This window comes from Phytophthora infestans, genomic scaffold (genome assembly GCF_000142945.1).
Source record: "Phytophthora infestans T30-4 supercont1.10 genomic scaffold, whole genome shotgun sequence".
NCBI lineage: Eukaryota > Oomycota > Peronosporomycetes > Peronosporales > Peronosporaceae > Phytophthora > Phytophthora infestans.
The window spans coordinates 1,266,646-1,291,772 of record NW_003303749.1 but is presented as its reverse complement, the minus strand read 5'-3'; the positions used below and the strand labels follow the sequence as shown (position 1 = coordinate 1,291,772).

Below are 25,127 nucleotides of genomic sequence, written 5' to 3'. Positions count from 1 at the left end.
CTTTAATCAAAATATTAAAACCTCTTTCAGCGACGTCCTGTACTTACTGCGGCAGTCTCCGTGTGCATCTGTCGCTCCAGAGCTTTCTGAGCCTTCTGCACTAGCAGTGCAAGTAGCGACCGGTCTTTTGCCGGCCGTTGCTTGAGCTTCTCCGGTGCCGGCAGTCGCTTGTCAACTGCATCCTGGACAGCACGTGGCAGCTCACGGGAGATATATTTGAGAATCTCCACGCGATACATGCACGTTGTCTCGGCATCTAAGAGCTTCGGGTCTGTTGTGCTAGTCGATGGCTGTAGTAGAGCGAGTTGGTGACGGATATCCGAGCCCACAGCTTCGCCCACAGCGTCAGCATCAGCGTCACGTGTTGGCTCGGTCTGCTCGCGGTGGACACGCAGGAAACCGGTGACACGGGCAGTGATACAAGCTAGCAACTCGGAGCGAATCTCCGAGGCAATTCGACTTAGTTCACGCACTGCTGCGTCCTCTGGAGAGCGGAGACCGAAGCCTACTTGAGAGTCCGACACAGAGATAGCTGAGTCTACGCGAAGACGCTTCACTGGCGAGCGACTTGCAGTCGGAGATGGCTGAGCAAGTGGTTTGGTTTGGTACCATCGGCTTCTGTTGAGTTGTTCCTGTTGTTGACTGTATGAAGGAGTGCCGACGAAGTTGTGGTTCGGTCGTGGACTCGGAGCTGGTCGACTACTTGGACTCACTTTAACCATCAACGACTGCACTGGTCGTAAGTGAAAGGATCTCGAAGCAGGGGTCCGAGGTGTCAAGATCTCCCGTGGTGTACCCTGATGTTGCAGGCCCTGACGGAGCTGAAGTAAGGCTAGTTGAGGACCACTTAGACTGGCACTAGCTGTTGGACTGGGCAATGCTATCGACGGCAGAGATCTCGGTTGACTCTGAGCTACAGAAGGCGAGTTGGTAAAAGCTGGAGTCGGGGTGAACTCCTGTCGGTTTGCGCTTTTGCCACCGTCGTTCTCAGATCCGCTAAAACGCTGCAACAGATTCTGTAGCAACCCATTGAGTTGCTGATTGGTTCTCTGCATCTTGTGCATCTCCTCGCGTAGACCGCTCACTTCGGCTCGTAGTTCTTCAAACTCGACACGCTCCACTGGAGTCCCGGACACTGGCGTGGACGTCCTTGCATCACTAGGAGATCGTCTCCGGATCTCACAGAGCAGGTCTCTGCGGCCTCGTACGAAGCGTTCATGGCGGAACTCCCACCAATCCTTCGGACTCGCGTCCTCTTCCTCCGCCTCCTCCACAGTTGACGTTGATGTGGTACGCACCTTGCGGAAGCCATAGAGATTCAGTTGCCGCACGAAGGAACTAAACTTGCGGTGTTTAAAATACGTGGGGATCACGTGCTCCGCGAACGCCGCGGGCTGCTTGACAACGAAGCTGTCGCCCTTGGCCGTCCAGCTGGCCAGGTCAGGTGGATAACGCTCCAAGAGTTCGTACGTTTTCTCCAGGAACAGCGCGGCCTCCTCACGCCGGCGCTTGGTGCCTCGTGTAGAGCTGTCGTCGGGGGTGTCTAAACTGTCTGGACCGGAGGGCGCGGGCGTGGACACACGGATCCTTAGCGGATGAAGCTCGGCGGCAGCTTCTCCTTCAACTTGCACGACGGCTCCGGACGCCATGTTTCACTGCGACGAGGTTGATTCGGTTGTGGGCGACGAGTTTGGTCCCCCTCTTGAATCGATGCTGCGTCGAGACATGATCCATTTTCCCGTCATTCTTGTTTTTTGTTGATTTGACGCCCGCTCTCTGCACAGCCGAATTGGCTACATCGCCGATTTGAAAAAGAGAAGGTCAGAATGTTGGGACGTAAGAAGATCAACGTTTGGCAAAAGAAGTGACTGAGTCAGCGCTTTTAATGTAGTAAAAAGTATATTTGGTACATGTAACTGCTTTAATGGCTATAAGCCAACATCATTTCCGAGTAAGTTGTTACCGGTACCTGTAGTGTAGCCTAAGCTCCGACTTGATTCGCAATGTGACCATGGTTTTCGGCGTCGCACAAAACATCTAATGTGTACTGTTCCTGTAATGTTGAGTGCAAGCTGACAGCAATTTAGTATCAACCTTTGGGAATTCGAAAATGCGGATCAGCTTTCAATAGCTTTGGTCACTACTGTACAGTAGATGTGAGGTCAAAGTGTCAACGTCGGACTTGGAATTCCGTTCGAGCTGAGGTCGTACGATACAGCTTCTAAACATGTATATGCGTGGGCCAGATCATCGTCCAGCCAGCAGCTGCAGCAACGCTCGATCAGTTTGCTTTCAGCACCAGCAGACAGGAGTTGGAGGGAAAGTGAGCCGGAGAACTTCTCCGAGAAGCCCGCAGCAGACAAGGCAAACGGCTTCGACGCATCTTCGAATTTATCGTGAAAAATAGAGCGCATCAATTGCACTCATCGGTTGCGAGGTCCACCGCTCAGCGGTGGACCAAGTACATGTATGCGACTTGCAAATACAGACTGTGCTGGCTCCATGGGCCAGCTTTCGCATGTCAGCTCTAGACATCGGCGTTTTTGGAGAAAAAAAATATCTGCTGTCGGCGTCGTTCTCTCGGGTGGGAAGCGCAGCCGAGGTCCAATTGCACGCGCGCTACAGGATTCATAACATCGCCTCGTCCAGCAGCGAAACCGCTGGCTAATAAATAGCACACTTGCACAACTCGGCGATGGCACCTGGTCCGACGCCGTCCAACCTGGATTGCATGTACAGGTTGGAGCTCAAGGTACCGTATCTGCAATCGACCGACGATGTTACTTCGATGGTCTTCGGTGGCGCGTTTTAGAAGTCTAAAAGAAAGACAAATCCAATGGCGTCGTCCGGAGTCGTTCCTACAACACAGCTACAACGTCACGACATCAGGTTGAGAGCAACACAATCGAGTGTTGTGTTGCTACGTAATTTATCTACGTTTTCTTTACTGTGAAAATTTCCGACTAAATTGAAAATTCGCAAGATCCAGTTTTCGCACTTAAGTACGATCCCCCCAAATCATTTCCAGCCTCCCATTTTTGTATTTTGAATACAGACACGAGAAACCAGCCTCCAGCAAGTATGACACCAGCGAAGAAGGGTTGGCAGGCAAACGCGCGCCCCTTAAGCTCAGCGACGAGAGCTAAGGGAGGGAAGGACGTGACGAAGAAGAAGGGGAGACCGTCGAAGCCACCACACGCGAGCTCGCTGAGAATCGACGCACCTGGTAAGTCGCGTTTGTATTAAGTTTCTAAATCGATTTACCAACACAACGCTGATGTCACGTTTAGCTGCTGATGCAGCTACGCACTCTTCTCCTGGACCAATGATAACCAAGCCTGCAAGCGCGCCCGGGCAGGACACGTCGGGTAAGCTGTTGCCATGTGACGTAGTGTATCGTGTCTGCTTACCCGCTTTGTTTCTTTTGTTTTTGCGTTGCATTAAGCGCAAGATGCATCCTCTGGGCCGTTCGACACGAGCACACAAGCGCCAAATGCTACCCTACGCGAGCGTAAGCCCATCGACTACGTGTTTGCTGTCCAAGGCTTTGCAGTGGACGATGACAATGATGAGGATTATAACCCGGAGCGCGATCCTGCTGACGGACGGGACGATGATCTCGAAGATATCCCCAGTACTATTCGGACCGTCGATCAAGGACGTCACGCAGACACCAGCATCGACAGGCTCAAAGACAATACGGACAATGCCAAGGAAGTCAACGATGGAGAGGACTTCGACGACAAAAGGAAGTGCGATGGCGAACAACATGTGACGGGTACGCCAAGTCAGTTACGTTACCTGAAAATACTAATTGTCACTGTTTAAATTACTAGGTTTTGAGGCATCCATTCTACGCTTTGTGCAAGCTGCTCGAGAGGAGGCCGAGAAAGCTGCGCGAGAGGAGGCCGAGAAAGCTGCGCGAGAGGAGGCCGAGAAAGAGGTTGCGAGCAGTCATACAGCTGCTGAAGACGACATGAAACCGGTATCTGGACAGGGGCACATTAAGGCAATCGATGGTGCCACGGAAATCACTGTCGAAAATGGCACAGCGGATGCCAATACTGCGATTCGTGACGCCGGCGGGACCGTACTACACAAAGTCAACCTCAATGAAACCAATCAGGAACTCACTTTGCGTACGTCTACATTTGTGTTGCTTGTTAAGTTGCTGCGTATGTTGTTGGTTATGTTGCTGACTATGTTGCTGACTATGTTGCTTATGTGTTGCTTCATATGTTGCTACAAATATTTTTGCTTTATTGTTAAAGGCTCGGGATCTGAAAGAAAGCACACAAAAAAACGGGTTCATTCCCAGATCGACGAGCCAGAAATGAGTACAGACCCGACAGCTAAGAAGACTCGTAAAAGCACAGATCCCGTTCCCAAGCCAATTGCGCAAGTCCACACAGCTCGCAAGCCTACACGTCGAACGAAAACTTGGCAAATTCGGGAAACCATGAAGAAATCCCACACATCAGTGTCAAATTATGTGCCGGAGCTCCCGAAGAAAGCATTTAAAGACTGGAGTGAGTTTAATGACATACTGGCGGATTACGCTGCGAAGAACTACTTGTGTTACCGGGTTAGAAGCTCGGAAACCCGGGCCAAGTACAACAGGTACATGAACTCATTGTTTGATTATATTTGTGTTTCGATGTACCATTACGCTGTTATGCCCGTTCCCTTGAACAACAACCACTGGGGAATAATCATGGTGCGCATGAACTACCGTCAAGATCCACCCACCTTCACCCCCTACTGCTATGAGCCTTTGTGCAACGGCTCGTATCGGGCGGCGATGGAAGATACTTACGAAGTTACTGTGGCACCGTTTCTGCGAAACTGGCATAATTCCTCTATGCGGCTCACCGAGTCACCGCTAGAATCAAGCGCAGTATGGCTTGACGCTCAAAAACAACCAGACGGAACGTCGTGCGGTGTGTTGTGCATTGCTCAGGCGTATGCGATGCTGAGAGATAGCTTCAGCTTTTCCAGAACTGCTGTCACACGTGATGATGTTGCTGCCATGAGACTCAGAATACTTTGGATGATTCTTTCGCAGCCTGAAGTGACAACTCGATCCAACAAGCTCGATCGAATAGTGAATGCTACGGATAAAGCTCTGCTTGCAACACTAATGAAATAGAATAAAGCTGTTTGGTTTTGCATAACAACGAATAGATTAACGTGCTTCACTTTTAACGCTGACTCACTAGTGCCTATCAAGCATTATATTGCAGCACTCCTCCAGCATCAAACTGTATGACATCACGTAGCCTCTGTCCAAAGCGACGGCCCCAACTGCAACTGCTAGGCGTGTTGCATCACCTTTCTCTTCGGCGAGCATTGAGGCGAGCTCATCCCGAGCTTGTATTAGCTTCTCCGAGTGTTGAGTCAGCATCTGCAACTTCTCTTCCATGCGTTGAATTTGCCGGAGTTTAGAGCGTAGTAGCTCTTTGCACAACCTCGAATTGTGAGCTCGAGAGTAGCTATGGCGTGTGGCAGGAGGGGATGGAGGCGCTAGGGGCGTTAGATCTTCACTAGCGGTGCTGGTACAAGCGCCTGCATCTGTGTTGTCTGGATTCATTTATCTCTCAAGTCTGTTTGTTTCGATCGAATCGTCGCAGAATGTGCCTTCTTCTATCACAAATTTTGTCAAAGTGGAATCGTAAGTTTCGAGGTTTCTGAAATATATCACGAATAGATTACGATCGACCCTTCTAGAGTTGCTTCTTGTGGCACTCGTTGTGGTGCTACAAGCCCATTGTGTTGCAGCAAGAGCTGTCGTGACGTTGTAGTTGTGTTGTAGGAACGCCATTCGGCGTCGTCGCGCATCGACACCTTGCCGGCGCTAGAGTGCACGCAGGCGGAACATCTCCAAATCAAGCGGTGATGACCGCAATGTAAGCTAAACCCCGTTGATGGCATCAACTTGATGCAGTTGCCAACTCTCTGCCGTCTCATTAAAAAAAAACTTTAAGCAAATATTAAATAAGAGAGCCCTTTTACTCAAGACAAGTTGAAGACGCTGACCCATTTTGTCATTCTGAAACACTTGAAATTTGTAAGAACCTTGTGTGGCTTTCCCGCTTAGCCAACCAACGGGCGCCAAATCATGATTTGCGTGCCATTTTTGAGATGGCCACGAACACTTCGACGAGCCCTAAGACGTCTTCAACCCGCCGCGACCTGGCGCGTGCCCTGTTGGACCCTCAATCAGGAGGCGTCGCTGGTATGGTTTGCCTTTTGCCACTACCGACGCTCAACTGTCTCTGATTTCCCGTATTTGCCAGCCTTGCGTGCCATTTTTGAGATGGCCACGAACACTTCGACGAGCCCTAAGACGTCTTCAACCCGCCGCGACCTGGCGCGTGCCCTGTTGGACCCTCAATCAGGAGGCGTCGCTGGTATGGTTTGCCTTTTGCCACTACCGACGCTCAACTGTCTCTGATTTCCCGTATTTGCCAGCCTATGTGCAGGAGTGCGTGCACTCCACGAGGGTTGGTGTGGACGCCACCTTTGTCTTCCTGTTGCAAGTGATTGAGGAGCTCGACGACGCCATTAACGAGTTTTTGCCATCCCCACCCAATCACCAGCCGCTTGTTCACGACGATGAAGTGGAACTGGGGACGCTGTTATCCGCCGCGTCGCTGGTAAAGTGGATAAAAATCGGCAAATTTTCGCTGACTAAAAGTGGCAACTAATATTTTATCTGTTGCCAATTTTTGCAGTCTATTCGCTATGTGACAGAACGGCAAGCGATGATTCCATTGTTGCAGAGATACCGTGATGCGTTTAGCAAAGTGTTGCGGTGTCCTGTCTGGACGCACAAGTGTTTCTACGGCCTCAAAGCGGTGGCATTGATGGGATCTACGCGAGTTCTCGAGTCTTTCAGTGACCACGTGCCAATTACTGACGTGTTGAAGCAGTTAAGATGGTTGTTCCCTCTTTTCAAGGACGACAATGTCGGCGCAGAGGAGACAGCGCAGAAAATGAATGCGCTGTTGCGTCCTTCGTGCGAGTTTGCAGCTGTGGCATTGCAAACACACGTGGGGGCTCGAGAATCCATTTTTACGGACGTGTTGCTGCAACTTTTGCAACTTCTGATACAAGAAGGCAACAACCAGGATACAGCTGTCGCGGACGCAGTTAAACTGGAGCTGGCAACGACTGTCGCCGTGCTTCTGGCGGCCAAATTTCCGTACACTCCACTCAATACGTTCGCGTTGCTAACGCTCCCTGCATTTGTCGAGGAGATGGAAGCGGACGAGTCGAAATTATCAGCTGCCAATGCGATGTTCGAACCGACAGCTGAGCCCAAGTCGGAGATCGTGGACGATGCAGAGGAGAAAGCTTCGTCCGTGTCGGTGGTCAAGAAACTGGAGGAGGAATGCTGTAAAGTTCTCTGCTCGTGGCTGGAAGTGGACACTCGACGCGTGGTAGCCGCACAGGCTTTGGCTGTACTGTATCGGGTAATTGCAAGTGGCTCCGCGGTCGACAAGGTGGCAAACAGCGCAACGTCACTTACTACGCCTCTTGACGAGATGACCCACACGTACGTGCCCTATTTTGATTTATTTTGTTGCGCTGGGTTTGCTGAATATTATTTTATTTTAGACTGAACAATGTCGAGCTGACTGCACTTCCCGACTTTGACTTTATCAACGCGCTACTCGAGTCGATCCGGGACGTTTGTTTGTTCCAGCACAAACTTGCAACTCCGACGCTTGAAGGAGCTTTCCAGGCTATGAGAACAGTGATGCCTCGACTTGAGGTAAGCGAAAGACATGGATGCATTCAACATCTCACAGGCGTGTTCGTGTTCACTGCAGACCGCGCTGAAGTCATTCAAGAAGCAGTCAGCTGAGCGACGTAGCGCAAAGGCAGCATGCTCTGCGATACGACACACACTCGTGGAGACTTTCCTCTCTTGGCTGCACCATCCAGACGCTGCCAACTTGCTTACGTGCCAAGTGGACTTCTTGCATAACATCGCTGGCACTCTTGCAGACCCACGAGTGTACGGTGATGTATTGGCTGTTCTACGCTTGTCTTCCGTTCCGGAAGCCAACACCGAGTACGCTTCGTGTCGTCAGCTTGCCGTTGTGACGCTGTGCCAGGCGATCAGTCAACTGGATCGGTACTCCAAGTCCACAGCGAACCGTATCGTGTCGGGTCTCACGCGTATCGCTGCAGCATGTCGCGAGGACATTCATCCACTGGCCAATGAACTGGTGTTGCCTTTACTGCCTTCGATGCTGGACGGATCTCAGTGGGGCAAGTTCTTACGTCTTCGCACCGAAGCTGTGGCTACGGTACTGGTCGGATGCGCCGAAAGCGACGACTTCCAGGTGCGTACTGCTGTCTCCCTTAACCACACGGTTGTCAGTCCCTAAAATGGCATTGCTTTGACTGGAATTTAGATGGAGAATCACCCGTGGATCAGCGATTTCATGGGCTTTTTGCTCGATCCGGTCGTGTCTTCGGAGAACGTGCACTCGTTCATGATCCTTTGCGGATTAATCCGAGCAGAGCGTAAGCTGCTGCTCCACGTGGTGGCGTTCTGTATGGCCAACCCGCACACAGTCACTCATACGCTACACGAGCCGCTTGCTCGCTGGCCTCTTTACGAAGAAGACGTGGATCTTGTGGTTGTCACTCTGGAGCTACTGGACGCTTTACTGAGTGTGGACACTCTTCGCCAGTCCGTGGACGTGGATGTGATCTATGCCACCATTCTACAGCTCTCGGACAACGCGGCAAGCGAAGGTCTGGACGTCATTTCTTCAGTCTGTAAGCCAGTTCTCGCATCACTGGGAGCCAAGCACTAGACTTTCCGACTCGCAGGAGACCAACATTCCGCTAGTATCCCAGGAACATACGTGCCAGTACAACTCGCCGATCGAAGGCGGGTCCGAGCACTGGTAAATTAACCCCGCAGACGAGTAGATCTGCACGTGAGGGCGTAAGCACTGCGTCATAGAAAGCCTCGACGCTACGATGCATTTGTACGTCAACCCTTGTTGACATTGGAGCAGCAGAGACTGATACTCACACCCGTCGAGGTTGTTGATCGTCTCGAGCTCCACATGTCCGATGCAATTATCCGAGTTTTGTCGCCATACATTTCCACTCATCGCTTTATCCTTCCAGACCTCGAGAATTAGATCCAAACTCTCCACTTCATCCACGCAGGAAAGAACTACGCGGAATGTTCGCTCAGTACTGATCGTTGGACTTAATACTGCGAGGTATCGATTGCCATGTCTCGCTTGAGTTTTTACTACTCGCGCACGTGACTTTTACTGGTACTGACACTGGGAAATAATCATCCGATGTGACTCTCAAGTGGTAAGTGCCAAGTTGCAACTTGAATGTTCGTGAGTTCCCCACAGACACGTCGCCTTCACTCGGTTCTTCTTTTATTGCCGCGTCATTTTTAACTGGAATCCGTGCATTGCGTCGCTTATCCACTGCAACAATTGCAACACTTCCGATGGCGTGGAATATAATGCTGGTCAGATGGGAACTTGTGTCGGTAGTAGCAACTACTAGCACAGTCACTTTGACGCCACCGAGCAGCACAGGCATGGCAATTGTCCTTGAGGTGCGATAGCAACCACCATCGACAACTACTTGCTTTAAAGCGGAGTAGAGAACGCAACTGCATTCACGCAACACGGCGACAGCGTACAACCCTTTACTGACATCCCAAGTGGCGTAGCCATTGGCGTCGGTGACAGCAACTTGTCTTTCTAAGCTGCAATTATTTGTGATTTGGAGCGCGATGCCTGCAAGTTTGACGTTGACGTGAGGATGGAAATAATCCACAAGTTGCAGAGAATAAGTCCATCGATACACGTCCAGCGGAATCACGATCTCCTGCACTGACGACGTCGCTGTCGCTGGACCACTAGCGAGTCCTGACGCTGAGATGGTTGGGTACACTGCAACAAGTGACGTTCACTCGAAGTAGTCGAGATGGAAGACGTACAGCGAATAACTTCCCGGCACGAGACGACAATTCGCTCGCCCGTCGCTATCCGTCACGAGTAATAATTTCATCCGAAGTTTCTTCATGGTTTGAGTTCACACACCATCCGAGGAATTTGCTTTTTGTCTTTCACTGTTTAAATCATCTTCGGCAATATCTGCCGATGTAAACGAAGCCTTGTTCGCCCATACCTCAAGCAGGAGACGTTCGTCCAGTACTGTCTTCTCCTTAGATGGTACAGACACTCCACGCAGCATAAGATCGAGTTCTGCCAGTTCTTCTCTCGTTAAGTTTTGTAGTAAATCACGCTCAGAAATTGACAATACCAACGAGTTTGCAAAGAGCTTTTGCAGTCGAACCGGGAAGCTCTGGGAGTATTCTCGAGCCTGTTCCCTCTTCCGAGCACATTCAAGTATGCAGTTTTTGATTCTCTCGTATCGTTGACGCATAACTCGCCTTAAAAGTGCACGCGCACGAACGACAGATATCAATTTGACATTCAAACTCGTGGCGATCGTTACTCGCTTTAGCGCATTAGCGAAACAGTCAGGGACAAAAGCTTGTGCTACCCCTCGTGTGATCTCAGTGACACGTTTCTTTAGCAAGCGACGTCGAATGGACATGAGCCGAGACCCCATCATTAGCATCGGGAGCACAGTCTTCGCTAGATTCGAGCCCAGCGAGACGTTCCTTTCGATAAAAACATGCAAATTTTCAACAGGAACATTTGTTTGAGCACTCACGACTCGACGTTCGACATGTCGCTTCACTTTTCGATTCTGCGGAGCGAAGAAGTTTTGTTGTAGACATTCCTTGATTTCGTGTTGGGATAAAATACGCAGTAGTGAGCGATAAACCGACTGAATCGTCGGTAAGGTGCGGTTGGCAACGTTGCGGTGTGTGTACACGTCGATTTCACTCTCCATTTCCTGCAACTTTAGCGCTATTCGCAAGCTCGGTTTGTCACCATTTCCCACCATCGGAGCCAACACGATGCGGCCATTTCGACCGAATCGAATGTTCTTTGCCAGGCGATGAACAATTTCTTCGCAGTCTTGACGAATGTTGCTGGGGTTGCCTTCTCACTGCCCGTTTCGATATATTACACTCGAACTTCGTACGTCTGGATCATTCTCATCTCCACGAGTAAAGCGTTTAGCTCATCGATACTAGCGTAGATTGACGTGGCATTTCCACACCTTCCGATAGCCTGAAGTTGCCATTGATTGTTTTTCTCGGACCGATACACCGCTGCCAGAGTAAACCATCGACAGTTTGCATGAGGTTTCGTGTCAAGCAATCCCAAAATTTGACACTCTTCCATATTTTCCAGCTGGATACGCACTTTTGACAAAGTTCGCGTAAAATTTGAGCCTCTTGTTTCTTCCTTTACGTCTTCTGCAGTTTTCTGTAAAGAGAGCAGAACGCGAATACTTTGTTCGATAAAGCCGTGAGACGAAGGTATAATCGATCCACGATACAGTTATAGATGGACTGGCCTTTACGGTACGAAAAGCCTCCTCGTTTTGTAACAGGACAGCCGTCATGAACGAAATCAACGAGTTGGAAATCGTAGTCAACGAGTACACAGACGAACCGCCACGGTGAATTAAGTCCGCCGTTATCGCTCATCATTGTCGAGGAAACCAGCAGCGTTTTCATAAATGGCAGCGTGAAAAGTCCAGTTGACGTTGGCGTCAGCATCGACAAACTCGGCAGATCGTCCATTCGATGATTATGCGCTCGAGAATAATTGTCTTGGACACGTTTCAGGTAGCTCACAACCTCCTGCAACTCTGTGGAGGAGAAGAAGAAGCCGATTTTCTCGAACACGACAGCCACTTTTCGTTCCGTCAAAACTAGTTTGCGGTTGATGACTGAGTCCATGAAACTTCGCTCTCTGTTGTGACGTGTTTGGTTTGCTACTGCGAGTAAATGACGGAATGCTTGAATCTGGATTTCTTCTTCTGGAGATCGCTTCGCCTCGAATAACACGATCGACTCAATTTTCTTTTTGGCATCTTCCAACTTTGGGAAACATCCACTAGCGTTCATTGAGTGTAGCACCACGACGACGGGGTTGCTATCTGTACATGTAAGTTCCATTGCGATCTCAAAAGAACCAATAGGTGAACGAGAATTCACTGCTACAACTAGTAAAGGACTCATTTGCTCGATACCAGCAATAAAAGCACTCCTTTTCTGCTCGGCTTGGGATCGACAGACGTGGTCGTGACTGCGTTGGATACTAACGTCTGCAGCATAGTCAATCGCAACACGAAGATCGCCAGACTGGACGACAGCCAGCAAGAGATTCTCGAATGATTTTGCGTTTGGCACTCCTACGTCACAATGAGCACCGTCGAAGAATTTTGCCAGCAACATGACTGACTCTTGTTAGACACGCCACACGTTCCGCTGATTTGTGAAATGGGTGTCCACATAGGAGGGGCATTTGACCGCCAGAAAACACCGATGGGCATTTACAACGTTCTCGAACGTCGAGTTGTCACACACACAACCTACTCCAGGAATCGATAATGATATGAGAAATTCTTCTGATAGCTGATGATTACTTGATAGCTTGAAAGAAGAAGGGTAGCCTCCTACATAAACCGAGTTGGAGCTTGATGGTGTTTGGACCCACGCAGAGCTATCATTCGTGCGTCTTCCACGTGATATCGCTGTACCAACGGCCTTGATAGGCTGAATTTTTGCACAGTCGACCAGCTCATCGTCGAAGAATATCTGGAGTTATCGACAGTCAAACGTGACTTTGAGATGGACCCAGCGGTTGCTTGGCACCTCGTGATTGTTGGCCCAACACTCATATCCTTTCCAGCGAACATGAATACCTCCATCTTCTCCTTTCTCCCGGTAATTCGAGTGGACACCTCGGTCATAAATTGAGAACGTAGCTTCGTCGTCGTCAGCGTCTTCGACGTGAAATTTAGCAGACAACAATCTCGGTGTCGACTCGTTAAGCTCTACATGTAGTTGCATAAGGTCAGTGTCGAACTACCCAAGAGTATAACCGATATCATTGTTACAAACCTTGAAAGCCGCTTGAAAAACCGCGTGGTTTGTTGGCGAGTACACTTCCTTCAGCTAAGCAGCCAACGATACTGCGGTCTGTGCTACCACAGCAAAGCCACCGCACAAAGTCGCCAGTGTCGTCCAGCTCTGGTGCTGTATGTCGAACTCCATCTTTGTCACTACGAAATGGTTCATTGGTGCGTTAGATCCCTAACACAGAATATCGAAACAAAAACACTCTTACACTCTTGATTTGTGTTTTTGTGTGTCATCAGCTTTGAATAACAGCATACTGATTGAAAACCCACAGCTACCAAGCAGTTTTGGCCCTTTCGTTAGTGGAATTTCAAGAAATCCATCCCCGTACAGTGAAATGACTGTGTTTTTGCTGGTTTCTGTAGCGCTACCGACTCCTTTGACGATATTTACAAGGTAGCCACTACGTTCTCTTGTGGTTGGCACCTTTCGTTGCCTTCCCTCTCTGTGAGACGGTGCGTGTCAATCAATGTCTTTACTGTGCGCTGTATACTACACGAACCTTTGAGCGGCAGATCTCGGTGTCTCTGTCACCTGAACGCAGGCTTCCAGTGGCGGTGGAGTTGACAGGACTTCAGCTGAAGCTGATTGGTCTTCTATATCTTGCTTCGCTTCTCGTTCATCAGCTTTTTGCTGCTCCTTACTGGCAGTATGGACGAAAGGAGAAGATCGCCGAACGCTACTCGCTCGTCGGATGAGTGCAGGGCTGGTAATTGGACGCTGTGGCTTCTTGAACGACTTTTTCTTCTTCTCATTGCAGCCCCATAGATACTCAACAGAATTTGTTGTCGTCCCGAGAGACTCATGCCACCTAGGGAATTGGGGCAAAACCGTTACCTTCACTTCAGCTTAGCATTTGTGATTTGACATAAACTTTCTTAAAATAACACAGCAGATGCATGAAATATTCAGAAACAGCTTAGAAATGCCAAAATGGCATCTTTGCAAAAAATGCCAGACCAATCGCGCCTAGCAAAAAGAACTCCACGGACGCTTGACACCTATGTCCAGGCTGCAATTGATACAAACACATCGTCAACTCCATCGGCAGTGAAGAGGCCTCGCAGAAGACGGAAAAAGCGTCAGGAAGAGACATCAAACCCGTTGCCACTGTATCAACAAACCGCTGTCACGCAAACAGCACCCCCAGCTCCTGCAAAAATCAAACGACGCAAACGCAAAACAAAATTGAAAAACGCCATTTTGCAAGACGGAAAAACCTTGCAGAGGTGCAAATTTCTTGTTCGCGGTTTGGTAACAGCCGAAGACCTCGAAGATGAGGATGAAGCCGAGGAGGTTGAGGCCGAGGTTCGAGCAGATTTTGAACGCTTTGGGCTGAAAGAAATCGTCATTGTCAAAAAAGCAAAAACTGGTTTTCTGGTGGGGGATGTGACTGCCACGTTTCAAGACGCGGCAACCGCAGCGCTGGCTTTTGATGCGTTTAACAACAAAGTGTTTGGTGGCAAAATGGTGACGTGCGTTTGGAAAATGCGAAGTGACGAAGATAATGTCGCTGTGGTGATCAATGGAATGCTCACCCCCGAAGAGCTGGAGGATCCGGACGAAGTGGCTGATGTTGAGGAGGAAATGATGCAAATCTTCACAAAATATGGAGAAGTGACTGAGTTGTGGTTGAATGAGATTGATGGTGAAGTCACGGTGAGTTTTAGTGATAAATGTGACGCCGAGAAAGTGGTGCAAGTGATGAATGGGTCACGCTATGGAGGACGTGACGTGGCAGCTCATCTAGAAGATTTAAATGGAAAATGTCATTCTGACGGCGAAGATGCAGCAAGGTCTCGTAAAACGGAGATGAAGCGCGTCGTAACTCCAATTGTTCAGGTACTAGATCATTGATGTGCCCATTGTTATAGTGTCAGATGCTTGACAGCATTGGTGGTTTGTTTACTATGAAGCTGACAGAGTTACCCGAGCTTCAAACTCTTGTTGGTCTGTTCTTGAAACGACTTGCAGCTTTGCAGGTGAGTTATTTGCAATGAAACACGAGTACCTGGTTCAGTTACCTGATTGTTGCACATTTTGTAGGAGCGCGCGTATGCTCAGAACAAAGCCGTCAAGCGATCTCGACGCTTAGTGCTTGGAATGCACGAAGTACGGCGAGGATTACTATGCAACAAAATTGTTTTGTTGATCATTGCGACAGACTTGGATGGATGCGAAGCTGTAGAAGAAAAATACCGGGAGTTAGTGGCGATCGCTAAAGAGCATAAAGTCCCCATTCATGCTCCAGTGAATAGGTGCGGATTCTTGTACGAAGATGCGCTTTATGGTTGGCCTAACGCTAAATCATTTCTCGCTAGACGGAAACTGGGTAAGATGCTGCACAAGAGCGTGCGCGTGAGTTGTGTCGGAGTTTATTCGATTGAAGGAGCAAATGATCTCTTCCAGCAGATATTGCAGAACGTGACTAAGAAATGAGAAAGAGATGACACATTTGCACAATTTCATTTGCGTTTTTGTTAGCAACCATGGCGAGGAATCCTGCCAAGCTGCCAGCATTGACAATACTCTTGGGGATCAACAGCAGCGTCATCATCCCATGATTTCCTCTTGTGTTTGTTCGCAACATACTCGTTGATACGTCTGCATGCCTGAATTTGGTTTCTGGCTAGAGCCGCGTTGACCGTCGTCATGTAGTGAATAAAATTTACATCTTCGCGTAGTGGGGTTTGTTCTCGCAAGAAATGGAGTTGGAAGTTCTTGGCTGTGCTGTTGTGGCTTCGAACAAGTCGGTCTTCTAGAACCTCGACAAGTTTTGACGTGGGGTGTCCCGCACGTAGTCCTCGCGCAACAATATATCGCTCCGAGCTAGCAGGGCGACTAGTCTACATCCACAACGTTAATAATTTACTTATATGAATGTCAGAAATGTGCTTACGTACGATGGGTTTTACGACTGTGAAGTGATGAAAACAGCGATGCAATATCCAGCAAAGCTCCAGCATAGCAGGCGTCGCCAACTCGAACGTCTTGCAGACGAAATCCCCACCCATTCGCAGCACACCAAGCATAGCGAGCACCTCTGCCAATATCAATCTTGTCATCATCGATTCCTACAGAAACCACTTGATTAGGATTCTTCCAGCAAGCAAATAATCACAACAGAGGCTATCAAACCTGATTCGATTGCGAGCGAGCGTCGAGAAAGCCTCCGTCAGCTACAGCCAAGTCCACACCATTCGGATGTTGTCCTCGCACAATATCACGGAAGTTGCGAATATTTGCAAGCGAGTAGAGATCTCCCGTTCCGTCCTCTCCATAGCAGATCGTGAACATTTCGCGGAACTTTGACGGTAAACGCCAGTCACAATTGTTCGCTGCGTCTTTCAACGTGATGCCGTAGCCATGAACAGCACTTGTTTGCTCTGTTCTCCATAAGAGATACTCGGAGAATCCACCCGGTCCTCCACAGATATCCGCAAAACTGAACGTTTCTTTTTGGTTGAAGCTGCGAGTCCACTGGAAGATATGATCCAAAGTCGCCAGTTTCATAGCTGAGCGATTCAAGAATCGATGCTTCCCCAACTTTTCAAACGCGTTCGTGGCAGCACGAGCACTGAAGAATTGCGAGCTTTCCAACTCGTTAAATTTATTTTTCTCTAGTTGCAGCTCTTGCAACAGCGAGTTTGCCACGTAATTTTGTTGCTTTTCAACTTCCTTGCAATTTTTACCCAATGCAACATCAAGTGAACAATTGCCATCGCCCTTACACAAAAGAGACAGCACACCATGACTCCCCTCTTCGACGCTATCGGCAGCAAACTCTGCCCTGTTGCCCACCAGCTCCGTGCCAGGCATCAACTGCGGCAACACATTCGTCCTCTTACTCTTCACCTGCTTCACTCGGCGGCGTTCGCGATGAACTCGGCCAAACGACGTGAAGCCCATGGCCGCCATCATCTCGTCGCCACTCATTTCGTCAAAAGAGCAAAAACACACAAAAAATGGCGAAAAACCATCGACTACCTATATTATACCGAGTACTGAGTACGAATCTATTGCTGTGGCGTGTCCTACATGCCACTAAAAACGCTCCGAAACACGCAACACTCAAGCGAAATCCAGCTCTTGCCAGTAGCAGCCAGAACACAACTCTACTGCCTGCGACCGCCTGGATTGGAGTGACTAGAGCCATTTTCACTGCCCCCTGCCACATTAGAAGAGCCATTAGTGCCATTCGAGACCACATTTGTGCCTCGCACAGGTCGGTGCACGACGGAATCCAGTTCTGCTTCAAGTTGCAGTTCACGCGCGACACTCTCGCTCAGTAGCTGCTCCAAGTACTTGATGCGACTTTGATCTGGCGCCAACAGCAACGCTTCCCGTATATTCCGACCCTGAGCGCGTTGACGCGTACGCTCCTCGACTCCACGATGATATCGGTTCAACACGCTTGGGTCCAGTGGGACACGAGTCTCCGATGAGCTCTCGGAATCGGCTTCGCTGGTTGCTGGCGTCGTCATGTTCAGTTCGTCAGCCGTCAACGTCGACGAGCCATCGTACCGTGCCGTCACACTGGGGGAGACCTCAAAGTCGTCGTCGTCGCTCATGTCCGAGCAGTCCGACAGCGTCTTGGTCCGGAACTCGTCGTAGTCGTGGATCACGTCGATATCGAGTTCGACCTTGTCTTCCAGGTCGCCACCAATGGGCATAACCGATGGCGGGTCAAGCACACTGGGGCCTCGAGGACTGCCGTTTTCATCGTAGCCATGTGTTGACGCGTCATCGTCAGGCTTCTCCACTGGATCCATAAACTCCATGTAGTCTGGATGACTTTCCGGGTCCCAGCGGAAGAACATGCCGTCCCAGAGCACCACACGCTTCAGGTTTGCACGTGGGTACAGCACCCGGTTGGTCGGTCGGTATAACGGGTTCTTGTATGGTCCAGGGTTCTCTAATACAGGCGTCCAGACCGACTCTGTGCGTTCCCACACCTTGTCCAGCACACGCTCACGTTCCGAATTGTACAGGAACGTTCCGTAGAGTCCGGAGATCAGCGAGTCCGAAATGTGGATCAGGAACTTCTCGTTGAACTCGAAGCACGTCGGGAACTGTCGCGTCATCTGCCACACACAGTCCAAGAACTGCAGCATCACTGGGGATCGCTCGTTCGGCTGGTCAGTTATGTCTTTGCCCACGCCAATCCGGTCGGCGAACTTGTGTCCAAACGAACACCACTCCTTCTCCACGAGACTCGCAAACCCTCGAATGGAACGGTAGAATGGGTCCAAGATAAGTTGCGCTAGAGCCACAAGCTGCGGAGTGCGGTCCCAGCCGTCACTGCAGTGCACCAGTACCGACGCACCGTCTTCATGAAGAACCTCTGCTACTCTACGAGCACCAGACAGTACTCGCATCACGTGCTTCAGCCACCGAGTGTCTGTGTCACATCACAGTGTCAGTTTCTTGCAGATCACACGTAGAAATACTGAATCTGCTTACTCTCGAGACGATTGTGGTAATGTTTGTCGCCATCTTCGACGCTGCTAGGACTAACGAGGGCTGCAATAACACACGTCAGCTACACAAGATCAACAGAACGCGCACAAAGATGACAGCTAGCGTACACTTCAACGCATCCAAGGACTCGCGCATCTTGTGAATGTTGGCGATGCCCATAAATTCAATAGTCGCGTTGTCGTAGTGCTGTGAGTTCTCCACGCCTGCACATACCAGCCATAAAGATATCATTATGTCAGTAGCTGTCTCCCAGCGCACTGTACTGCAGGTCAGTTCGTACCTTTTCCTTTTAACCGGTTGCCCTTGGTGGCGATAGGCTTGCGCGCATCGATAATGTGGAGAGGAGGCGACATGTTGGAGCTGTTCTTGTTGGCTGAGTCGCGGTACGCGCGCAGAAGTATCCGGTCAGGTTCGGATCGGTTGCCTGCCATGCCGTAGTTCGGCTGGCTGGACCGAGACAACACGCTCTTGTTCACAGGGTGGCGCCACACGACGACAGGCAGACGAGCGCGTGATCGAAAGCGTGCCGACTGCACTAGCTGCTCCTCAGACATAAGCGACGGCACAACCATAAGCTGAGGGTACGTGGGGCTGAAACGGAACTTAGAGTTCTTGAGAAGCCGCCACGTGATGACTCCGTCCTCTTCCGGCTGTTTCTTGGCCGATAAAAAGCCCAAACGTTGATACTCAGCAAATGGTGAGTACACAAACCAGCCATTATGCTTCTCCGGGATAGAACAGCTACGCTGCTTGGCCTTCTCCGTATGAAAGTCGAAGGCGAACAGCGCACCAATCATATTAGGCGGCTTCATGCGGAGAGTGAGCAAGTTAAGCCACCGAAAGTCCGGAGTGGACGGAAGTTGGTCGTATCCTTTCTTCCGTGAGTACGCGTCGTGCATGGCGAGTCTCAAAGTCCTCAGGTCCTTGCACGTGATCAGAAGCATCAGTCCATCGCGCGTAATCAAGTCAATAGCAGCCAGAGGCAACTCAAACGAGCCAAACTTCCACGACGCGTCGTACGGGACGAATGTGATACGATACGACGTGATCTTGAGCACTCCCTGCACTGCTCGGTCGCTCTGGGACATCACCACGAGGTTCGTAACACGCTGAACATGCTCCAGCACCGACTCCCCGGGCAGCAGTTGGAAGTGGTCGCTCACCATCGAATCTCGGAGTTTGGAGCGTTCAAACGTGCTGGAAACTGTCGACGCCGTCTCGTCAATCGCCTCGGAAGACGCTCGAGAGGGCGTAGCAGCAGTCGTTGTCTTCTTATTGATCATAACTTTGCCCTGTTCCAGCGCCTGGACGAAGTTGGCTCGGTCGTCGGTGCTGTAGAACGTGATCTTCTTGTTCACACTGGCATTTCCCGTCTGGATCTTGAGCTGCATACCCAGTCTGGACTGCGGCTTGGCCGTCACAGCTGCACAGCTGTATTCCTCGCGTTGGTCATGAGCTGAGAGGAAGTAGAGCATCCGCTCGTCCGCGTCCACCTGGAGCTGGATACTGGCGCGTTTACTGCCGAGTTTCTCCAGCACACTGTCACTCTTCTTGACTGTAAAGGTGAACAGAGTCACCTCGGACAAGGGCGCCGCGTTGCGGTTAAAGCCAAAGACATTGCTACTGTGTGTGGATCGGCTACGTCCGTTCTCCACTAGATAATTGTTCGAGTCACTCAATGTGTCGGTTGCACGAGCGCCAAAGTGTCCTGGTCGGTCGTAGAAGCTGTTACTCTGCGCATAATTGCCCAATGAGCTGCGTCCCACGGCCATCTCAGGACGAGGGATCTCCATGTTGTATCTAGGACTCGCTCGGGCTTCTACGCTGGTTGTATCTGTTGTGTCAATCGTCAGCTCCGCTCTAGAGCCTGACGGGGCTGTTGACGCCCATTTGTTGCCGTTAATAGGACTTGGAGGTCCCGTGGATAAGAATTTACCCGCCGCAATGTCGTCTGACGCCTGTGTGGAGATTTTCCGTCGCGTAGATGTCCTGGTGTGACGTCTAGGACTACTACCAATCCCGTGAGAGGCGGAAAGGTTGGATGAGGACCTGGAGTTCTGACGTAAGGGCATGGAAACGCTGGCTGAGAGGCCTGTAGGGTGCGCAGGAGGCGGTGGAGACTCGCTCTCTTCGCTCGGTAGTTTACCAATGAGCTTCCAGACGTTGGTAGTGGCTTGTCCAGCCTGTGCCAAGTTCTTCTCGGCCATCAACAATTTGTCCAACGTGGCCGAGTCCATTGTGGACTGACGCTGGGCCAAGTACGCGTCTTCCTGGTCGTCGGCAGGAGTCTCCGTGGTCATGGACGCCGGCATGTCCCGAGCGCGCATCGGCTTCTTGACGCGGGAGAGGTGGAAGGGGGGAAAGCCGTCTGTATGGGGGTCTGCTGCCTCGCTCTATTGTAACCACGCGGGCTTTACTTTGTGCGTTTGAGTGCGGGGGAGTGAGTGCTGGCTCGCTCGTCGGGTTGAGCAACAGGTATCAGCCAATCAACGATGGAGAAAATGTTGACATACAGAAACCAAGCTTAAATGCTGTTATGAACAACGACCCAGGTGGGATGGGCTTTTCGCATGGCAACGCCGCAAGTGTTTCCTCGAAGAAGGCGAGAAAGCGATGGCCTCGACGGATTGCAATCCCAATGCCTGTGCTCACGGAGCATTTTTTTCTTGACGAAGTGTTGTCTCGACAAGACGCAAATATCGACTCCTCAAGCATATGAGACCTACAAATAAGTACACAACTTGTGCGAAAAGTAAGGTTATTGTAGAATTTGGAAACAAGCTAGGCTCGCCGAGGGATGAATACCGGTAAGGACATGCGCTATAATACTTTTTTAGTTGAAAACTCCCAGCACCGCTTGCTCTGCTGCATGCGAACATCGCTGAAATGGCAACAAAAAAGTTGGGGGCAAAGTCTGAAATGATGATATTCCTTGCAGCTTTTTTTGTTATTAATGCTATTAATAATACTAAAGTATCTTTCTTTTTTGAGCTCACTTCATGTTGTGTGCGGCAAGTGAAGTGGACCGGAATGCATTACGGCCACCAAGCCTATCGATGCTTTCGTGTATTAAATTCATAATGTTCATGCACACGCATGTTAAAAAAAGCGAAACGCCTCTAAACTTTCCGCAATCGCATTGGATACCCTTTCGTTCTGCTTACGAACTGATATCTGTCCATTAACTGGAATTGACATCACTTCAGCGTGTATCCGCAAATATGCGGCGCAAAAACTATTGTCGGATCGAACACTTACGTGTTGTCATGCCGGACAGGTGATCACTGTGAGCTATAAAACTTACCTGCGTGTCGAGCGCCAGTGCATTGCAGTCTGCCAGTGTCCGGTGCCTCCCATCTACGAGCCACCGTCCACTGCCAGTGTCTGCAAAGACACATCCCAAGGACACTCATGCGCCTGGCAGTGCAGCTTGCGGCTGCACTACAACCGGCTACACTGAGTACACATGCGTGCAATGGCGAAGGACTATACCAAGGACTGTATGCACAAGGACATCGTTGGCTGTGCGCTGCCAAGATGGTGTACTCAAACGAGAGTGCATTTATCTAGAGTTTAGTATTGACTTATTTGCTATTTGTATACTAATCTACTTTTGCGGTACAGCGGTGTTCTGGCGGAGGCTGCTCAACACTTTGCGTTTTGACGCCTGCCGCTCATCAGAGAGCAGCAGAGAAGAGCAGCCTCGCCAGACACCGCAGTCCTGTCGCGGCCTTTTGCCCGGCACTTACGTGTTTACGTTACTTCCTGATTAGTTTCCTAAAGTTGACATTTAAGTGTATTTACATTTAAATGGCTCCTACTCTTAGAAGCGATCGACACATGGAGAACAATCCCCCCGTGACGAACCCTACGTCACCACTGGTTATGAGCCCAATCAGGGCGCAGTCTGCGACTGACGTGGCTGCTGGCGTTCCAGACACAAGTTCTGGAATTTCGACCAATCAAGATCAAGCTTCAACCCCATTGGCAGGAAATTCAAGCTTGAACAATGACGCAACACTGTCGCACAGTGATGCAGAACGACTAATTCGTTCATTGGCTGGAATCCCGGGTGGCCGCCCGTTATTCCAAATGTTACTCGAAAGTATGCATAAACTTTCGTCGACGAACACGGAAGAATCCGTGCCAGTTGACAATCCTCCCCAGTCGCCGCTAAACCAACAAAACGGCGACCGAGACCCTGACGATCCGTGGCGCCCTCTAGACAACATGAACCCTACTGGCCGCTACAACGACGGCGAGCTGGCTGAGTACACCAAGGTCCTTATCAACTCGCCTCCGATCAAGCTGCCCAAGCTACATCTGAAAGGCGACTACAAGGCCTGGAAGAGCGAGGTGCCGTTGCACTTCGAGCCGAAGATGCTGGGAGACATCACCTATGACCCTGAGCGTTCCCGATGCAGTAGAAGGCATGCGTCGTGACAAATATCGCGTGTGGTATAAGTCGCGCAAGAACAAGGCATTCTCACCACTCGCGTTGTCGCTGTCCGTTGACCTACGTACGACGTTCAAAATCGACGACATCCACGACAACATGGACCCCGCCGCTATGCTCTACGATGCGATTACGCAGCACTTTGAGGCTGGAGATGGTATTAATCCTGATTACCCTACTGCAAGAGCTAGTGACGCGCAGGCTCAAGCCAAAACGAGTCAGTATCGCAGGTATTGCTGACGGCTATTGCAAAGGAAGGTGACTCTTTCTACCATCTAGGCTTATTGTGGAGGTTTGCTGGAGTGGCACCATGCAAGCCTACTTCTATCGAACAGCGGTGTACAGCGGTTAAAGATCTCGCCCGTGAACACGGCGATTGGCTTTACCAACCATGATCGTAAGACACTTACACTGGCTGAAGCTTTACAACGACTACGCGCTGCTGAACACCAGCGTGACCAGCTGCGTGCACAGACCAGACAACCGGTCGCGCATTCAATGCAAATTGCTCATGTCGGAACGGACCAAAGACAAGGTCAAGCCCGAGGACGCAAAGCGCAACAAAGCAAACAGCGCAAGCGATCTAAGGGGCGTTGCAGATAAGAAGCAGCGCACAAACTGCGCGAACTGTCAAGGAGAAGGACATTGGTATGCCGAGTGTACGGCTCTCACTGGCCAGCAACTGAAGCCAGAGCTCGCGAGAAAGCTGCAAGAGAGACAACTAAGGGCTCCCGTGTCGCTGGTGAACTCTGTACGTCGTGTGGATGCGGTAGCGTCGGTAGAAGATGGCCAAGGACTGTTTGCTGGCCTATCACTATGCGATGCGAATGCGATTGACCTTACGGATGGTGCTGCCCTATCGTCTACGGCTACGCAATCACCTGCATGGTCACTAACGTCTCCTGCAGAAAGTGAAGAAGGAGGAGAGCGTCGTGTTGTTGAAGGGGTGCGGGCAAGTACGCAACGCACTCAATCGTCGGTTGCGCAAGCAACGCAGCGACTGCAGCTGCAAGTTGGAGTTCCTGTTCAACACATACAAGTTGGAGGACAAGGACTACAACAACGACAATCAACCTCACTGCCTACACTGCAAGCACCAGCTGTAGCTGTGCAAACTGCCATACAATCTGCGATACAACCTGAAGTGCAACCTACTGGACAACCTGCTGTTCAACAGGGTGTACAAGCTACTGTACTGCAAAACATGCAACCTACTGTATCGAGTACTGCGCAGACTCAGTGGGAGGGCAATCGGTCTACAGCTGGATTGGTGCCTACGTGGGAATCAGTCATCTACTACTTGGGGCAAGGACTGTCGAGTAACTCGAAAGGGCCTACACTTGAGCCATGGCGCAATCAAGCTGAACCACAAGGGGGTTCGGCTGTGCCGGGGGATAGCTGTCGAGGTCCTGATGTCGGGTTTAACAGACGCCAAGAATCAGGGATGCGCAATGATTGCAGACCTAACTTGGAGAGTGCGTACGAGAGAGGACTCTGGAGTCAAGATGTTGGACACTTTGACCCTCCTATTCAAGGACGAGGACGAAGTCGTTCACCACCCCGATTCTTCAATCGAGAACGAACTCCACCAAGAGGAAGAGGCCGTTCTCCGTCAATGCGAGGGTGTGAACCAAGAGGAAATCCAGGGCGTTATCGATCTCCACCGCGTCAGCAGCAGTGGCGTAACGAGAGACCGAGTCGCTATGAGCCGCCACCTCAACGTGATGATCGACTGAGTCGCTATGGACCGTCGTCTCCGCAGCAGCAGTGGCGTGACAATCCTTCGAGAGGACGAGGACCTTCACCTCGACGTGACAATTTCCAAGGGCGGAACATGTCTCCGCGTCGATTTGAAGACCGTCGTGAGAACAGACCACTCAACTCTCGTCAAGTCAACGCTGTGAACCAGAACCAAGGTATGCAATCAGCTCAGTCTGAGTTTGATGGAGGTGGATACTTTAGATTCCAGGGACCCCCAGGCGAAATGGTCTGGGGGTGGACCTGGCCCGTTTGTTTACCTACCCTTTAAATGCAAGACACCACGTCAGCGTAGACTTTGGATATTGACGAAAATGTGTAACAATCTGGAAAGACAACTTTCTTGGTATGGTGGGCTGCTGG

The 25,127-nt window shown here is 50.5% G+C and overlaps 7 protein-coding genes across 7 annotated transcripts; 2 read left to right on the top strand and 5 right to left on the bottom strand.

The window, feature by feature from the left end:
* Positions 1–26: 26 nt before the first annotated feature.
* Positions 27–1,649, bottom strand: PITG_06935 (HSF-type DNA-binding, putative; the record flags this gene model as incomplete). Its single annotated transcript, XM_002904866.1, has 2 exons — positions 27–1,238; positions 1,299–1,649. 2 exons carry the CDS (start codon positions 1,647–1,649, stop codon positions 27–29), a joined length of 1,563 nt encoding a protein of 520 aa, XP_002904912.1.
* A 4,492-nt stretch (positions 1,650–6,141) lies between these two features.
* On the top strand, positions 6,142–9,012 carry PITG_06934 (uncharacterized protein; the record flags this gene model as incomplete). Its single annotated transcript, XM_002904865.1, has 7 exons — positions 6,142–6,235; positions 6,297–6,410; positions 6,472–6,656; positions 6,735–7,558; positions 7,621–7,777; positions 7,836–8,354; positions 8,427–9,012. 7 exons carry the CDS (start codon positions 6,142–6,144, stop codon positions 8,832–8,834), a joined length of 2,301 nt encoding a protein of 766 aa, XP_002904911.1.
* Positions 9,013–9,563: 551 nt separating this feature from the next.
* Positions 9,564–12,382, bottom strand: PITG_06933 (uncharacterized protein; the record flags this gene model as incomplete). Its single annotated transcript, XM_002904864.1, has 6 exons — positions 9,564–9,604; positions 9,669–9,916; positions 9,971–10,077; positions 10,189–11,065; positions 11,119–11,373; positions 11,424–12,382. The coding sequence occupies 6 exons, from the start codon at positions 12,380–12,382 to the stop codon at positions 9,564–9,566; spliced, it is 2,487 nt and encodes an 828-aa protein (XP_002904910.1).
* Positions 12,383–12,751: 369 nt separating this feature from the next.
* On the bottom strand, positions 12,752–13,324 carry PITG_06932 (uncharacterized protein; the record flags this gene model as incomplete). The annotated part of the gene is made up of 3 exons (XM_002904863.1): positions 12,752–12,984; positions 13,052–13,212; positions 13,278–13,324. The coding sequence occupies 3 exons, from the start codon at positions 13,322–13,324 to the stop codon at positions 12,752–12,754; spliced, it is 441 nt and encodes a 146-aa protein (XP_002904909.1).
* Positions 13,325–14,020: 696 nt separating this feature from the next.
* PITG_06931 (uncharacterized protein) lies at positions 14,021–15,257 on the top strand (the record flags this gene model as incomplete). The annotated part of the gene is made up of 3 exons (XM_002904862.1): positions 14,021–14,728; positions 15,116–15,181; positions 15,234–15,257. 3 exons carry the CDS (start codon positions 14,021–14,023, stop codon positions 15,255–15,257), a joined length of 798 nt encoding a protein of 265 aa, XP_002904908.1.
* A 292-nt stretch (positions 15,258–15,549) lies between these two features.
* On the bottom strand, positions 15,550–16,888 carry PITG_06930 (FtsJ methyltransferase domain-containing protein, putative; the record flags this gene model as incomplete). The annotated part of the gene is made up of 2 exons (XM_002904861.1): positions 15,550–15,915; positions 16,208–16,888. The coding sequence occupies 2 exons, from the start codon at positions 16,886–16,888 to the stop codon at positions 15,550–15,552; spliced, it is 1,047 nt and encodes a 348-aa protein (XP_002904907.1).
* A 296-nt stretch (positions 16,889–17,184) lies between these two features.
* Positions 17,185–20,877, bottom strand: PITG_06929 (myotubularin-like protein; the record flags this gene model as incomplete). The annotated part of the gene is made up of 4 exons (XM_002904860.1): positions 17,185–18,470; positions 18,533–18,592; positions 18,658–18,753; positions 18,831–20,877. 4 exons carry the CDS (start codon positions 20,875–20,877, stop codon positions 17,185–17,187), a joined length of 3,489 nt encoding a protein of 1,162 aa, XP_002904906.1.
* Between the last annotated feature and the right edge of the window lie 4,250 nt (positions 20,878–25,127).